Source organism: Trichoplax adhaerens, genomic scaffold (assembly GCF_000150275.1).
Source record: "Trichoplax adhaerens TRIADscaffold_7 genomic scaffold, whole genome shotgun sequence".
NCBI classification, from domain to species: domain Eukaryota; kingdom Metazoa; phylum Placozoa; class Uniplacotomia; order Trichoplacea; family Trichoplacidae; genus Trichoplax; species Trichoplax adhaerens.
This window is the reverse complement of record NW_002060949.1, coordinates 1,766,264-1,777,888: the sequence shown is the minus strand read 5'-3', so window position 1 is coordinate 1,777,888 and position 11,625 is coordinate 1,766,264. Positions and strand designations below refer to the sequence as shown.

The 11,625-nt window shown below is 34.2% G+C and overlaps 2 protein-coding genes across 2 annotated transcripts; one reads left to right on the top strand and one right to left on the bottom strand.

The window, feature by feature from the left end:
* Positions 1-279: 279 nt before the first annotated feature.
* Positions 280-4,059, bottom strand: TRIADDRAFT_57971 (uncharacterized protein; the record flags this gene model as incomplete). The annotated part of the gene is made up of 12 exons (XM_002113947.1): positions 280-808; positions 844-881; positions 1,045-1,244; positions 1,337-1,384; positions 1,465-1,545; positions 1,639-1,705; positions 1,809-1,855; positions 1,995-2,247; positions 2,346-2,427; positions 2,531-2,613; positions 3,444-3,541; positions 4,020-4,059. The coding sequence occupies 12 exons, from the start codon at positions 4,057-4,059 to the stop codon at positions 280-282; spliced, it is 1,566 nt and encodes a 521-aa protein (XP_002113983.1).
* Positions 4,060-6,072: 2,013 nt separating this feature from the next.
* On the top strand, positions 6,073-11,147 carry TRIADDRAFT_27697 (uncharacterized protein; the record flags this gene model as incomplete). The annotated part of the gene is made up of 12 exons (XM_002114265.1): positions 6,073-6,284; positions 7,066-7,216; positions 8,435-8,556; positions 8,762-8,908; positions 8,976-9,119; positions 9,269-9,483; positions 9,630-9,769; positions 9,858-9,912; positions 10,017-10,099; positions 10,406-10,662; positions 10,752-10,827; positions 10,929-11,147. 12 exons carry the CDS (start codon positions 6,073-6,075, stop codon positions 11,145-11,147), a joined length of 1,821 nt encoding a protein of 606 aa, XP_002114301.1.
* Between the last annotated feature and the right edge of the window lie 478 nt (positions 11,148-11,625).

Here is an 11,625-nt window from a genome sequence, read left to right as displayed (position 1 = left end):
AAGTGAAATTTGCAAGAAACTGTAGTTCTTGATTTATTGTTTTGAAGATCACTTTATCACACTCTCATATTCGTGTTGGAATGCAAAAGCGGATGTCACCATCAATTTAGCAAATGTTTCAGATAGTTCAACTAAATTTAAGTACTGCTGTATTGATATAATACCACTGGCGACAATGAAAGAACTACTTTCAGATATGGTATAATAATATGTGCTTAATGTAGATAGGTTAAGCGTAGTCGTGAATAAAGCTTCAATAGATTCCTATTAGTGTTAGTACTAACCCAAAATCCATCTTTCAGAAACACAAGGCACATTGTACCACTTGGGAAAGCTCTCGTTACCGATCACCAGCGCAGCATTTCTAAAAGTATTAGACGTTTTGATTGAGCATAGATTTAAGATATTAATGATATCATCGCGAGGAGGTTGACATTTTTTGCACACATAAATCGCGTTGTTGTATGATGAAAATAACTTTTTTAAGGTACTCTCCGACTGCGACCGATCTTCCAGTCGATACTTCTGTAGAGCTGGAAAATCATCGGCTAATTGAAATTCTCTCTCGTCAGCCCATCTCTCTTTACATATAGAGTGAAACAACCAATCTATCGAAAGGACCCAACAGCCACGAAGCATTGCATAGATGACATTGAGCGTTCGCCGAGATGTACCAGTAACAACATGCGTCGTCTTTTCGTCCACACTTTCTATGATTTTAAATAATCCTAGTTTATCTACAATTTCTTGCGCCATTTTCCGATCACTGTATAACAAACATTTGCCATGCGTTAAACATATAAATAGACTATATAAGGTAATATGAAGTATTTTGAAACTTACTTAAGCTGCATACAACTTAATACCAAATGCTTCTTTACCTATCCATAAATGAGGTCATTTAGCAGTGATTACATTTAAAGAAGAAGACCTTATTGCTAATAACTGCTGTAATAATAATAATAATAATAATTGAAAAAATTCGGATAGAACTCAATATTTGCTATACGCATATGGCGTATTACCCTAAATCAAATACTGTACCTTTTCCTTTGGTCTTTTTACTTTTTTGGTTTTTTTTAAGATTTCTCGAATATCCCGCCGCGAACCCGGAAATTTGGAGGGAGTGTTGCCTAGAAGAGCATTGTTCTCTTGTGAAGATAATCCGCCATCTTCCATATAGACGCTTTCTGCGACAATCTCTTGACTTTCTTTATTGCTCTGTTCTTCTTTTACGTCTGTTGCTAAAAAATTGTGCAGTGCAACGATACGACTTAACTACAGCATGCATGAAATTGAACTCAAGAAATAGGATGATAAGCTAACAATAACTAACTTTTAGTTATTTTTCTAGCCTTTTTAACCTTTCCAGTAGTTACGGTCTCTATTAGTTAAAAATTTGAAAGATATATCACCTAAACTGTATTAGTTAAGAATTGTGCTAAAGAATTATGCACCATCAACCTTTAAAGTTGAGTCGTCGTTTAAGGTTAAGAGATGATTTTTCGGATTCGTTAGATTTAACACTTTCGGAAACTGCATCTCCTTTTCGGGTAAAATTTAGGTGTAGAGAAAGAAATAATTAGAATAAATTACAAGAGATTATATGAATACTATCACCTATTTCTGCTATCTTACCTCCACCAGAGCTTTCGTCAGGTGTTACGGGTATTGGTTTTCCAGGCTGAGATGGCGTACCAGCGCTCTAGATAGTATTGTATATCACGAAAAAATGATATTGACATAAATACTAACTCCGGTTACGTGAATATGGCTACCGACGAAACACGAAAATTATTTTGACGTACTTGTAGGGAAATATCTTGAGTTTCTTCGCACAAAATTGCAATTGAAGCTAGTAAAACAATCAGAAGGTTTTAAGAAAAGAGGCTTCTAATCAGCGCTTAGCAGGGATGATTTTGTCGGATCATAGTATCGCCATTATACCATTTTTAAAATTTCCGTTATTTTTTACAGAATGATGAGATAGATACCTGGTTTGAAACTTGCAGAAGGAGTTCCATTCTGTTTCTTCCATGATTTCTTTGATAAAGATAAAGATTTCTTTGGCTTAGGAGTAGATTCTGCAGTGTTTTTATTTTCTTTCTCTAACGTTGTCCGCTTTTGTAATTTACTTTCCGAACTAGTTGCAGACACTGGAGTTTTCGATTGCTTTTCAATTTTATCCTTTCCGGGCGGTACTTTAGATCTTTTACTAGACGAAATTTCCAACGTTGGACGAAGTCTCTGCGATAAGATATAATCAAAAACTTATTCCTTCGTATTGTCTACAGCTGTTAAGATCTGTGCCACTTCTAAAAAGTTGCTAATATAGCAAGGAATACCTTATTCGTACTGGTAGATAGAGCATCATCATAGTCTATAATGAAATTGTCAATAGATACTTTCTCGCTGCTTTGTTTACAACTAAACGAAAGGAATAAGTACGCGTAAATCAACAGCAATCTTTCCCAACTTTTGAATCTCATTATTTCTTCTATACTATGGAAAGCAATCTATGCGTTTATACCTATCAACCCACAGAACATTGAGTAACGGAGTACTGTTTTTTCGGGCAGTTTCAACTGTTGATTTCTTACCGGTTTTGTAAACCTTAAAATAGAGAGCGCTATAATTATGAATGTAATCAAAATGTACTACTTGAAAAGTAGATGTAAAATTTTATTACTAAAGATTTACAATGTGTGTCACTCGCTTGGATAGTTTGTTAACAACCTGCGAACAAAATGAAAGAATCCATTGTTAATTGCAAGTAACGCAATGAGTTAACAAGCCTATGAGAACATAATAATTAATGTATTCATGACATACTTTGGGTGCTATACAGTACATAGAGCACTCATACTAAAGCTGTCCAGTAAAATCCTTTGCAATTGACCTTTCAAGATTTATAATAACCCTCTAGTCATATGCTGGCTAAATCATTAATGCCGCAGTGATGAATTAATTATTACTGTAGTTATATCACATCAATAAGAGTAAAAGTTAAGAGGATCAGTTTGAACTTTTTATCCTGTTTATCAAAAAGTGATGCATACGTTTTTTTCCACAATTCCTTGTGTTTTCACGGTAACTAAAATACGATGGTCATGTGAAACATTAATTACGAGTATAATAGAGTAATGTAGTTTCAAGATTTAATGTTTTCGCTAACAATCTCCAGCTTTTGTATAACTGCTTGATAACAATGTAAGCCTTTTGCTAACTTTGCATCATAATAATTGATACCAGTGTACTGTAAGTTAGAGAACACAAGGTACAGCGCTGTTGCCCTCTTCTTCGATCTGCTGATAATTAATAGCATAAGTTAAGCCAAGCCATAGCTTATGAGCATGTTATGCATTGTATGATACGATATGAGTGCAGATACCTAGTAACAATTATATGATCAATCCATTACTGATTACAATCGGTATACTTACTTCTGCTCCCATATTCATAAGCTGATGATTAACGCTAGCACTACGATCTTCCTGGCTGGATCGCACTTCAACATAGGCGACAACATCAGATAAAATTCCTGTGTGAATGAATAATTCGTAAATGCATTATTGAGATAGAGTGAATAATATCTATCTAGTATAATCCAGGTATAAACTATTCACTACTGTGAATTAGTTAGAACGTAATTTTAATATCGTATCTAATGAAGCTTTTGGACAATACTGATTATATACTGTATCAAAACTGAACTATTCATAAACGCTTCAACATGTTCCATTCAATGCTAAGTGTCTTATTTGAGTTTTTGTCACGTTGATTTCATGATATGTCTCTTGATGTAGATGTGCCTGCAAGTTACGAGACAGATGTACTGCAAACATACGTAGTCACGATATGTTATAACAACTGTAATGATGTAATTTAAATCTAGAACCTATCCTAGTAATAGGGTTAAGGCCATCGGATTATTATCAATATTATCTGTATCAACGTGGATCATAACATGAGTTCAGCCTATCGTCGATAATGATCGTCCACGTATCTACAGTACGTACCTGATGATGATGAGTTTACTTGTTGTTGATGAGGAAGCATTTTACAGTATTAAGGATTCCAATGTCAATTTCTATTCCTTAATTGGTAAGGAAAAAAATGACAGTCAATAAGAATGATTAGGAAAATTGATAGCTCCTACTGCAGTTACAGTATTCTATCGTTGCCCGTAGGCATTCGAATTCAATGCAAACAAGGTGATACATTGTCAATATCATTCGTACTCCTTTCAGGAATTCTGCACTCTTTTATACAATCTAGTCCTCTATCATAATACAATCATATCGACTAATGAATAGAGACTTGTGTAAAATAGTTCACGAAATTACTATCGATCTGCTATAATCGATGACAAGTTACGAAGGCTTGCGTGCAATCCATAAAAATGAAATCACTCCATGATGGGAATTTTCATCTTTCCCAGAATGACATGATCATTGTTGGCAAATTTTTAACGTTTACTTACTCGTTTCGTAGTTGAGAAAGGCCAAACTCTACAATTTACAAGTTTGCTTGTAAAATTTCACACAATCAAAGCAGATTTGGATAGAAGAAGTCGCAATTTCTTTGGCTTTCCGCAGTGAAAGATGGCTGTCATACGACTACTAATCCAGTACTGGGTTGCTACTACCTGCCACGCTTTGCATCGAAAGATGCAAATGGAATTGATTCGTTGTTTATTAAAGCGCGCCTAGTACGAGTTCGTTCCTGTTTAGCACCACTTTATTGTAGCCGAATTGATGTGGATAATTGGCTATAGTAATACGCATACATCGATCTGTTTAGGCTCATTTGACCATTATTTTTAGCTTGATGTTGCGTCCTCGTCAATAGAGGATTGCCAACTATTAATTTTCGCGGTTTCAGAATCGATAATTTGATTGGCTATCATCGTGTTACGTCATACTATCGATCGATCATTGCGAATGCGTGCTTCATTTCCAATACGGATGGGCAAGCAGGAAGGATGGTGGCTCACTGGCGCTACCTGAGTACAGACTGTCCGGACCGGACCAGATCATACCATGCACTTTCAGGTACGGTACTGTACTGTACAGTACAGTACAGGAAAGTGACTGCTGGGGTTGTACTGTTCGGTACTGTACCGTACAGTATACTGTATAAACGAAATTGATTGCTAGATATTGGTATAAACTACTGTATTTGCACGTTAATTTTCGTTCCATTTTTTCCCGGTTAAAGTATCTAAAACGAAATTAAAGACGATGTGTGTGTACAGTACAGTACTGTATATCTAAAGAGAAAATAAACAGTGTACAGTATTCTATTTTTCACCAAAAATCACTACTGTACAGTACTGCACCATGACTATCTAGGGACTTTCCTGTACTATAAAACCAATGTTTTTATAGAACAGTACTGTACTGTAGTATAGTGTACTGAACACTGTACAGTGTACAGTACTGTGTTTCAGACAGACAGACTAAAGATGGAATGTTGCCAACAAACCCTGTTGAAATAAAATGGCGCAGCTTTGGCGGTGCGACGTATTGCGGCTAGAATGAATAATAAACAGGTAATAGCTAATCAGTTCATCGACCCAAAGTCAATCAATGGACTGTGCAAAACTGAGTCCCTTCGAGAGGATTCAGACCAAACCAACGACTCCCTTTGGTCGAATAATGTAGAGGGAACCTTCGTCCGTCTGTCTGAAATACTGACGCCTTGGTCCGAAAAGCTACAGTTAAAAGTCTTCAGGCTACAGTACGAAGCACGCTTGTCTCCAGATTGCAGTTCCAGTACTGGATACGGTCGAGTGTGCGTACTGCACAGCAAGCCAACTGCAGCATTACACTGCCAATGGCTACCATGGTTTGAGGAAAATGGTCCATTTTTCAATGAATATCTGAGACTATTTCAGGCGCAAACTCCACACAATTTGACCCAAATTCTGTCCTTACTGTATTATGTTCTAGTGGATGAGAAGATCTTACTACTGTAGTAGGGCAATTCTAAGGCTACCACAAGTTGAACAACTATTCACTCATTAACAAGAAGATCACCTAGTCCGGCCAAATTGACAGCGAGTAGAACATGGCATGCTTACGGTGTACTTGTCCTCGATTTCGCGCACGTTATAAACGCCTGGTTAATAATATCTACCCAGCTGATCCTTCTGAAGGCCTAATCAAGAATAACATGGAAAAATTACTCTTCTACGCTTTATCACATCATCAAAAATTAGATCGAATTGCCAAGTATATGTATCAGCGATTATGTCGAGATTTATACCGCAACCGGGCCAGGTAGAATCCATAATAATAATAATAATTCATAGAATTGATTACAATCTACTGGATAATACTGATAGGACTGATCCTGCTGTCACAAGCTGATGATAAGACGATACTAGATATTTCTACTATCAATATAAATTATAAAAAGCCAACTCATGACTATTCAATTAAACATAGTACAGGCTAACAGCAATCTCCTTTCTTTATAATAGTTGCATTTTGTCGGACTTATTCTATGCTCTACATAGTTAATTAGATACAACAGACAATAACTACGATAATGATAATAGAGCGATTAGACAACTATTCCGATTTTTAAAAAAAGGCTCCACAATTCATAGTCAATATCGACAAATTTAAAGCGATCACCTACTTTTTTTTACCTATATTGAGCTGTAACATGTTTATAAAATCAATTAGATACAATAAACTCCTAGATTCCATTCGTGTAGAGGATGAGAACACGACAATGGATAGTACAGTATGTGAATATCACAAGCCTGTCCATTATGACAACTATACGATGAATCCATGCCGTACAGTGATCATTTTTCATCATATATCAATTGTTCACAACATTTTATGTATAAATTGTAAGCCTTATACAGTACTAGTCACTTTTATCAGACCATACAAAATCAATGTTCATTTCTATTTGAAGTAGAAAATACCTGATATTAAAATAACATACAAACTAGCGATAACAAATACATGTTCAGTTGTACACTACGCGTATGTCATTATCTTGCCTCTTATTCTTATTCAACTCTAATCCTATCCTTTTATCTAGATATGCCTGTATTACTGTGGCTGCTATGGATAGGTTATTAATGGCTTGTCATGCACCTAGCCTAAATCTTTTTATCGGTAGTTTTTTAAAAATGATTGAAAAACTACTAGAATCCCAAGATGTTGAATTACAAGTCTTAGGAACTAATTCGGTATGTGGCAAAGGAATAACAATTATATTATCATAATCGATACCAATGTCAACCAACTACCATGTTTAGTTTTAATTGATCAAGCCGCTATGCTTACTTAATATGAAGTTATTAGTAGTGTTTCATGATTAGTGTACAGGTTATTATATCCCAATAGATAGGCTCTTGATTGGCTAATGATCCATTGCACTACCATAGTTACTATTAGTTACTATTGATCTAATAAGAATAAATGATATACTTTATAATTGTTGATGAAATAGTCGTCTATGCTGCTGCAATAGAACCTTACTAGAATCACAGACATTTTGATGACTGGATATTATAACACCTTATTACAATTGTAGCATGGTTATTACAGATTTATAGTGCACCATTTGACTTTCGTAGATATATCCACACTTCTATACAAAAACATTTGAAGTAGCATACTATTACAGATACTCTATTGTAGCGAATTCTGAATTCATGCTAGCTCAGGTATGCAAGTATACTGCTGACATACAGTAATAGTTACTCTACTGGAAACTCACAACCTTTTCAGATAGCCATAATTGCGGGTAATTGTTTCTGGCTTTCTCGTAATATTTATTATTCTTTTAGCAATTTAGAACTTTAACAATTGCTTGGATATAACATCTAGTCATTGACCCATTTTACTAATGTTAATGCCATAAAAGATTTAGTGATGTATTCCACCGCACTTTACTTTAACTGACTAATAAACTTTTGGGATTGCAAAAGATACGTTATAATCCAAATGATAATGGCGCCAATATCAGTTTTTATATGCAAGTAATAACTTCTGAGTTTTAGTATGATATAAATCGAAATATTTAACTTTAATTCCCTGTAAAAATGCCAATGAGAAACGAGATTACTAAATGAAGCAATAATGAAAAAATTATAAAACTACAGTATCTACGACTCTAACTAGATATTCTAGCCGCAGTGTCTCCTTCATATTAACGCAGATTCTCATATACAGAATAAAGCCCATATATATTTACAATATATATATTATGTTTATATGCACAAATATAACAACATAGACAAAATTGCAATCATATCTACTACAATTAAACTCTTAAAATGCTTCGGTACGTAAGTTGGATAGCGTGATATCCAATAATGATTTTAACAAGTAAGAAATAACTAAGAAATTGAAATATGCCATGTACTTGTTCTCCTAATTTAAAAATGCTTTCTTTTCTGTAGTTTGTTGCCTTTTCAAACATAGAAGAAGATACGGCATCGTATCATCGGAAATATGACTTTTTCATATCTAAATTTAGCTCCATGTGTTGGGATACTAACAATAATGAAGAAATTAGAAATAAGTAATTACAAATCGCTGTATGATAACATTCTTCAATCGTAACACCGGTTTCGATTATATAATACGTAGATAAAGTATAATCGCTAGTTGTAAATTTACGTATGTGCGTTTCTAACAATTTAATTCGTGTAACAGTTACCTCATTATCAGTATTAAATTTATAATTGTTCTTTGTTGATAAAATGTAATTTCTTTATCACTTCTAGAAAGCGATTAGCAGGAGTACGAGGCTTGCAAGGTGTTGTTCGTAAAACCGTTTCCGATGATCTCCAAGTCGACATTTGGGACAGCGCTCACATGAATAAGATCATCCCATCATTACTCTTTATTGTTCAAGATCATTTATCTGATAGGTACAAAAAGAAATTTAAAAACTTTAAAATACGATTGTTAACGTCACTCAATTTTAAAATTCTACAGTTATTTAGAACGAGCTGATGAACAATTCTCCTTACCTGTTGGAGAAGACAGCAGCCCTGGAAAGCTAGCTGAATTTTGCCTCAGAGAATTACTAGCGCGAACAAATTACGCTAACGTTAAAGCTGTATTAACACCTCTACTAACGTATGGATAATATCGTATTTTTTATAATGTACTATAAATTACAAAATAACAGTAATCAATTATTTATTTACTTTTGGTACCTCTACAACGTTGGTGTATGTTAAACTATTACCATCTACAAATTTCTACAACGTTCTAATATGTTACAGGCATTTAGATAATTGTGAACTTTGGCTTCCTAACGCATTTGCCATTCAATGCTTTAAGTTGGTTTTGTGTTCGGTACAAAGCCAGCATTCATATGTCGCCATTGAAGTCCTACTTAACCATCTAAATGATATATCGAAACACAATCCGAAAATTAAAACTAGCCTTTTAGAGGCCTTAGGTGAAGCTATTGCAATAGCTGCCGGTGGTGCTATAGGTATTTTTTCAGCTTATTTGATATATTTGATAGAATATAGACAGACAGAGCAAGTATCAGTATTCCTGGCTCACTCATCTCGTAAACGGTGCTGCTATAACTTGTATGAACGCTTTGTTACATTTACATATACGCCTATTTTATAGGTTCGTCAATCTTTGAGGTATTCAATACTCTACTATTTCATCTGAAATCATCAGTTGCTGTCTTTTCCAATCAATATCGACGGAAAGATATACCGGTAATATTCCCATTTCGTCATGAAAGTGTTACTGTAACTTTAAAAGTTTGTTAATGTTGAGCGGCCAAAATTAATGGGCCATCTATCTCTTAGTTAGCAGTTACAATTGTTAATTAAATTTCTCTCCGATTAGTCATTTCCTCCTGAAGATGAAAAAAAATTTCAAGAAGCAGTTACTAATGTTGTGGGTACGTATAGTATAACATGTTGATAATATAACCGTAACACGCGATTTTGTTGATTTGAAGTAGTTAGTATCATTACCTTTTATAATATAATCTATACGTTTTAGGGGCTTTTGGTGCTACTCTTCCAGCTTACCAGAAAATTGAAGTTATGACATTTATTACATGTAAAATACCAACAGTTAGTGAGGTATACGATGACAATATCCCAATGTAAGTACAGATAGTGTGTTATTTATTTCTTTTACGTCCTTAGTTCGCTTTTAGTGTTAAGAAGCATCGCATAAAAATTTTCCTTCGTTATATCAATCTGTACGAAAAACATCATATAATTGCGTAAACTGATTTGTAGAGATTCAAATGAATACTTTCTTCAAAGCAAGTATCTACAGTGCCTTGTGAAGGTAATTAACTAAACGATTGGTATGTTTGAACAGTAATACATGCCACAAAAATTTAATGGCTCGCTTTCTAAATTAATTGTTCTTATATTTAGATTAGTGAAGGTCTTAAAACCTCAAATCTTTCAAGCGTATTTCCTAGATCATTATTGGAACCCCTTTTACGATTATCTCGTTCATCTGACTCAGGTAGGAAACGTCAGAGACTTCTGTGGGTGTTAGATACCATGACGTTAACTGCATTTTTAACGATCTTTTTATCTAATACTACAGGAGTCAGATTAAAGGTACAGAAAGTTTTTCATAGACTGCTCGACCGTCATGAGAACTTACCGAGATTAACCCCCTCAAGGTTACTTAAACTATTAATGATCTTCAAAGCAGTATGTATGTCAAATTGCATTTTCTAATTTTTCTTACTGTATATGAATGGAAACACAGAATCTTACTTCCAAAGTCAGAGTGGGATCTAAATGTAGAAAAGTGCTCTCATCAGGATCTTATGTTTATGAAAAGGGTAAGTAAACTATGACATCATATTGTAGTAAAAGTTATTGCAAATAATTAGATAGTGCGTATAATATGAAATTAAATATCAGTTAATTAATGTTTTAATAGGCAGGGGTCGATTTATTTAATAACATTTTTGAAAGCTTTCAAGACAGAGACAATAAACCTGATAACATCTTTGCGCTCTATCGGACATCAGCCTTAATACTTATTGAAGTCAACAGTAGTGATATCATTATCGAATTTATCAGAATTGCAATGACATTGCAGGTATTTATCGACGTATTTTGTCTTGGCAATAATAAATTATATAACAGTTTGCGATGATCTACTCCTTATCTAATAAGTAACTATTAAAAATTTCATGCCAATAGAATTTTGCAACTAGAAACAATGGAATGACATCTGCAAGTTGTGTAGCGGCTATCCATAGTGTTGTATTAGCCATCTTTCATTTAATCGCCCATTTACAGCTACTGCAAGCTTTAGAAAAATTGATAGCCAAGGTTGTTAATTAAATCTTATTTGTTTTAGATTTTATTACTGCTACCGTGTACGGAATTTTAAATTAGAGTTTTAACTATTGATCTACTTTACCAATTAAGACAATTACTTTACGGCAAGAAGAGGCTAAACATTTACTACCAATGAAAACTTTTATTGCTCATGCCCAAAAGAGAAGGTAGACTGATTCGAATATGTAAGGTATTTAGATAAATTCACAGTTCTAATATAATGAATAGTTCCGTTTATAGCGATGACGATAGCCGACCTATAAATCATAAGCACTTGGTTGATATCAACG